Source organism: Terrapene carolina, unplaced genomic scaffold (genome assembly GCF_002925995.2).
Source record: "Terrapene carolina triunguis isolate 2854851 unplaced genomic scaffold, T_m_triunguis-2.0 Scaffold69, whole genome shotgun sequence".
Lineage (NCBI taxonomy): Eukaryota > Metazoa > Chordata > Testudines > Emydidae > Terrapene > Terrapene triunguis.
This window is the reverse complement of record NW_020664420.1, coordinates 38,473,540-38,479,144: the sequence shown is the minus strand read 5'-3', so window position 1 is coordinate 38,479,144 and position 5,605 is coordinate 38,473,540. Positions and strand designations below refer to the sequence as shown.

The 5,605-nt window shown below is 37.4% G+C and overlaps 1 protein-coding gene across 1 annotated transcript; it reads left to right on the top strand.

Annotated features, from left to right (window-relative positions):
- Positions 1–297: 297 nt before the first annotated feature.
- On the top strand, positions 298–3,385 carry S100Z (S100 calcium binding protein Z). The gene is made up of 3 exons (XM_024194091.1): positions 298–365; positions 1,035–1,194; positions 3,215–3,385. The coding sequence occupies exons 1-3, from the start codon at positions 301–303 to the stop codon at positions 3,383–3,385; spliced, it is 396 nt and encodes a 131-aa protein (XP_024049859.1). The 5' UTR covers positions 298–300.
- The last annotated feature ends 2,220 nt before the right edge of the window (positions 3,386–5,605 follow it).

Below are 5,605 nucleotides of genomic sequence, written 5' to 3'. Positions count from 1 at the left end.
GACAGGTGTGTGTCCATGTGTTTTAGAAATTAGGTGGACTTTAGCTACAGTGTTCCCTGTGTGTATTTTCTTGTATAGTCTGTAGAATTGATAAGGCTCAGTTTTCGCTGTATGATATTGCCAGTTACTTTCCTGTTATCTTTATCTTTGTAAGAGCTCTCCCTTGGTTTACACAAAGCAATGTTTCCCCTTCACCTGATCTCTATTTTTAGTTATTTTCCCAATCCTCAGCTTCCTAGCAACTAATTGTATTTCCACCCTCTTCTGGTTTAATGATATAATTGCTCTTCTCTTTACAGAATGCTCAGTGAAGCCAGCCCCTGGAAGGCCACTTGGGGACAGAAGCTCACACCTGTTCATTCCAGGTGACTTAAAAAACCAGAACAGTAGGACTCAATAAAGTGAAAGCTGATGCTCCAGCATTTGAATCTGCTATCATTGGTGATTTCCCTCTGAGCATCAGGGAAATCGGTATGCTAGGCGGGAGCTCTCAGTATAAATGTGCGTACGATTTAGCTATCATTACCTGTTGACAATACTCTTTTGGTTGAACAGGTAGGAGATTATGTACTGGTATAATATGCTTTCTTTATGCCTGTGATTTCAACTTGCTGTACAAATGTTTTCCTGTTGATCATACTAGATGCACAGGTTTCAGAGTAGCAGCCGTGTTAGTCTGTATCCGCAAAAAGAACAGGAGTACTTGTGGCACCTTAGAGACTAACAAATTTATTAGAGCATAAGCTTTCGTGGGCTACAACCCACTTCTTCGGATGCACAGTAGAGCTTTCGTTTAACCCTTCACATTTATTTTCCAGAGCTAATCTATGATGTCTGCAGTACAATGTTTTGTTTTAATATCATAGTCTAGTGGTGTAAGTCACCATTTGATTGTATGGATCAAATGAATACATGTTTTTCAGTATTTATGATAGCTTCTATTTTACAGCTGCACCAGACAGCTCCATCTCCTCACATGCTTGAGTTCTATATAATTCATGTACAGTACCAATGATTTTTGTTCTCTGTCCTAGAGCTGTTCCACTCCACAATATGCCTACACAGCTGGAAAATGCTATGGACACCTTGATCAAGATTTTTCACCATTATTCAGGCAAAGAAGGGGACAAATACAAACTGAATAAAGGAGAACTCAAACAGCTCCTTACCAGTGAACTCACTGACTTCCTTTCAGTAAGAGGCAGTTTCCACATCTCTTTAAATTAAGGTTTAGTGGGTGAGGGAAATAGCTACTGAAGGATTCTGGAAGAGCATTTCCTTATACAATCAAGTCCATGCTGTGACAGCATCTAAACTATACAATCAAATGACAACTGTGTTTGTGGAGCCAAAGAGAAAACGCTAATATCAAGTGTCTTGTTTGATGAGTATATTAAAATGCGCACCTTTGCTTTGAACCACTAGTCACAAATGATGAAAACCACGTAAGTCACTGATTATTCAGCTGTGTGTTTGAACATCAGTGCCAAATACAATCTAGAAATAGTAGAAAAAATGATTTAGTTCAATCAGTTTTAATCAATTTAGTTAGAACTGAGTGTAGACCAGCCCTCAGCAAAATTGGAATACAATACAGGTATATAGTTCTCAGGAGGAGAGAGAAAGTTTTAAGTGTAGTGAATGGAAATGACTGTGCAGTCCCAAACATATGCAGACTGATTGCGATCAGCATCGGGAAAGTTTCATGCTCTTTTAGGGCTTCTTCAGGCTTACAGTTGTATGGTACACATTTCTTCACAGGTTTATTGGCAATCCTGTAAGTTCCAAATATAGCTCCCTATCTGTACTGAACAGAGATATTGCTGAGAAGAGCTCTCACAGTCATTGCTGATTTGAATTAATTTATGCACATCTGTTGTGTTCTTAAATTATTCAAACTGAAATTCTTATGGAATCTAGTACATAATTGATTCACTGTATTTTAGTAATCCTAACAATTCTGTGGTCTTCAATAATAACAGCAGGATTATTTTGAATCCATTTATGAAATTTTTTGGACTGGATTTTCTTTTTAATCCTGGCTATTGATTTATTACTATGGGAAGATTCTGCTGCCCTTACTCATATTGAGTAGGACCCGTATTTGCTAAATAAGGTTCTACCAATTTTGACAAAAGAAGGCATTATCTGGTCCTATATAAATAACCTCTTGAAATTATAAATAGCATAAAAAAAAAACCAAACAACATTGATATAGTTGCTATTTTAAAATAAATATGAGCCAGATTTTCACTCGACAGCTCCCCAAATCTGGTTGCTTCATTTAAGTGCCTATTTGTTGCTGAGCTCTTTTGAAAACCTGGCCCTATGCTTTTAACCCTGTTAATATTGATATACTGACATTTTAAATGAAAATTTCACACAGCACCTTCATTTTTAATTTTTAGAACAGATTGAAAGAATTGATGCTACTTAAATTTTTAGCACATTACTGAATTGTACTATGATATACCAGAACTATACATTCAAGATGTGCACCACAGTTAAGTCATTTTCTTGTTAACCTGAGTACAGATTTGAGACACTGAAATAGTTAAAGATACAGTACATGTAAAAAGAATTCCTGGAAGGCTTGTGGGTTTAGTGTGTGTATGTTCAAGAAAATGAAACACACTTTATACCTGTTATACAAATAATATCCAGGCAGATTATATTTAGGCTTGGAAGGATTAGATTTTCATTAGTACATGTTGGTAATCATCAATTTCACCATACACACACAAACCAAAGAAAAAATATTTTTCCATTGATAACAATCAAGTTACAGCTAGGCAAAGTAAGAAAAATGCTCTTTGAGAACTTATAAGAATTTGATTTAAGGATGCTTCCTTGGTATATTTTGATGTGCGAGGTTGACAATTTGTGTTTTAACTGTTGTAAAGCTTTAACTCTTTGAATATTAACATCTACTGTCATTCAATAATTTTTGTCTGACCCTCTCCATAATATCCCATACCTGTGAACATTTAAATTGATAAACATAGAACAAAATGCTTAAAAACATAATTGTGCACAATGAGAAAATGTAAATAGACACAAATGGAAAAATGTTTAAAAATAAACTGAAATCAGTCAAATTATAAAAAAATAAAAATGGAGTTCTGCCAAGCTTAACTAGATTTAAGAAACATCAAACTGAAGGTCCACAAATCTGTTGGTTTTTTTAAATTTAATTTTCTTTTTTTCTTTCTAGTGCCAAAAGGATCCCCAGCTGGTTGATAAGATCATGAAAGATCTGGATACCAATAAAGACAATGAAGTGGATTTTAATGAATTTGTCATTCTGGTTGCTGCTTTGACTGTAGCATGCAATGACTTCTTTGAGGAACAGCTAAAGCAAAAGGAAATTGGAAATGATAAGTAAATGAACCACTCAGACACAAATGTAACTGAATCATGCTTAGTTAGCACTCATCAGCATTTTGTGACTACAAACTATGTCATGTTAATGTTATTAAATCGTAAGGACCAAGTCGTCAGTTGGTGTAAAGCAGCAGGTCTCTGCTGACTTCAGTGGGCCCATATTGATTTTCACCACCTGAGAATTTGGCCCTAAGTATCTTCCAAGATTTATTTTCTGCTTTTACATCATGCATTTGTCACTTCCCTGAGGCAAGAGCTCCAGAAGATAGTTCACTTGACTGAGTTTCTGAGTTTTCACCCTCCTACTTGTATTCACCCCTTTTTCATCTACCCTGTCCCACATCTAGCGTGCTGCCTCCTCCACTGGCATGCATTTCTCTGGAAACTACAGTTTGCTGTCTGACTTTTAGAGCTGGTTCAAATTTTTCAAACACAAAATTTTCCTGATGAAAAATGGGTTATTTTAAAAAAAAATTAAAAAAAATTTTTTTAGGCGGTGGTGGGAATTTCATTTGACACAATTTTTGAATCGGAAAATTTGAAATGAAATGTAATGAAAACTTTCATTGAGTTTTGAACTGAATTTTTAATTTCATTTTGAAGTGTACTGTTGAAAACTCTAATTTTTTGGCAGGCAAAAAAGGATGATTTTTTTGGACCAGTTCTGCTCAGTTTGGGCCAGCTTCTTCTCTGTTTTCATTTCTCAAGCCCTCCTTTCACTTGCACTGATAGACTCCAATCATGCCTTCCTCCCATCCATTTGGACAGAATGCATGGCTTCCTTCAGCTTCCCAACCTTGCCCAGCTTCACTTCTATCGTGTTCTGCCGCTCTGTTCAACCCCTTCTCTCAGCATAAAGGAGTTCATGCAGAGGATAAATTATTTAAATAAATGAGTATAGGACTTTGTCAGCTGATTGCTTATAGGAGGCCAGGGGAGATGTAAATGAGGCCATGTGATTCTGTTTTCTTTGTGTTGAATCATTAAATGGGAGGAGTCTTTGGGGGCCTGCTGCAGGAGTTGTGGTGGGAGGATCTTGCCAGGGGGTGGAGACTCTCTGTTTTTCCCCTCACAGTCACTTTATATTTGCTTTTTCTTCCTTCATTGTTTTCCTTAGTCTACAATAAAAGACATCTGGCTTAAGACTGCATGATTTGCTCTTTGTGTATGAGGAAAAAAAGTCACTTCAGATACTGTTTGGCTGGACATGACCTAATAATGGTGTAACTGACTTATCTCTACCTCCCCAAACCTCAAACACCTTTCGATGGTGAATCTAATATTCAAATGATTTTTGTTACATAATATAGCATTACAATTACCTAAGCCCTTATCAAAGTAGCATTCTGTAATTTAGGAGAGCATCATCAGCCATGTCTGGGGCAGTTGTCATCCCCTGAAGAAGAAATCTGTCACCGCCAGATGTCTTGTCATGTAATGCTGGAGGCTGTTCAGTGGTAGCAGAAGCTGAATGTGCGGCCCCTCTTTGCAACGTGTTTAGTGATTCTATGACTGACATTTATATAGCATTCACATGCGATTCGCTGTGGGTGAATGGCAAAAAAAAAAGTGACTATTAATTTTTTGTCTCTGGTGATTTCTTGCCCCCTCGCTTACATGTCAGTCTCACTTTCAGTGAGACCACAATGAGAGCAGGGAAGCATTATTTGGAAAATCAAGGTGTGACAGTGCTTGGGGTACTGAGGGTCAGCTTGTTATCCCCTTGCCTCCAGTGAAAGGGAGATTTACACATGCTTAACTAGGTGTCAGCTCCCTGACACTACCAGCCTGTTAGCTACTCAAGCACTCTCCTCTGGGCTATGCCAGCCCTTACTTTGCCTTGCAGGTTAGCAACAGGTGCACCCCAGGCCTCAAGCCCCTTTAAAGCATTCTACTGTATTGTCCAGCCCTTTATCCACTGAAATTTACTCTCAGAAATACTAGGTCTGCTACTCCCATGGGAACAGTGTACATGCCAACTTGTATGATTCAACTCAGGATCACCTCCTTGTATCATACCACAGCACTGGTAGATATAATAGTGAATAGTAAACAGTGATAAGTGTATTATCAAAGATTCAAGGGATAGCAAGTAAGGGTTATGGAAACAAGGGGTTATGTATAAAACAAAATCATAATACGCTTTCTATTAACCTTAACCAAGTAGGCTAACCTTCTCTCTAAAGAAGTTTCTCTCCCTGCAAATGTCCTTTGCAGTGTT

Bases quoted from the DNA above. Each gene is read 5' to 3' on its own strand.
- S100Z (XM_024194091.1), top strand. From the start codon at position 301: ATGCTCAGTGAAGCCAGCCCCTGGAAGGCCACTTGGGGACAGAAGCTC. The intron at 366-1,034 runs GTGACTTAAAAA...TCTCTGTCCTAG, and splicing joins CTCACACCTGTTCATTCCAG to AGCTGTTCCACTCCACAATA. The intron at 1,195-3,214 runs GTAAGAGGCAGT...TTTTCTTTCTAG, and splicing joins AACTCACTGACTTCCTTTCA to TGCCAAAAGGATCCCCAGCT.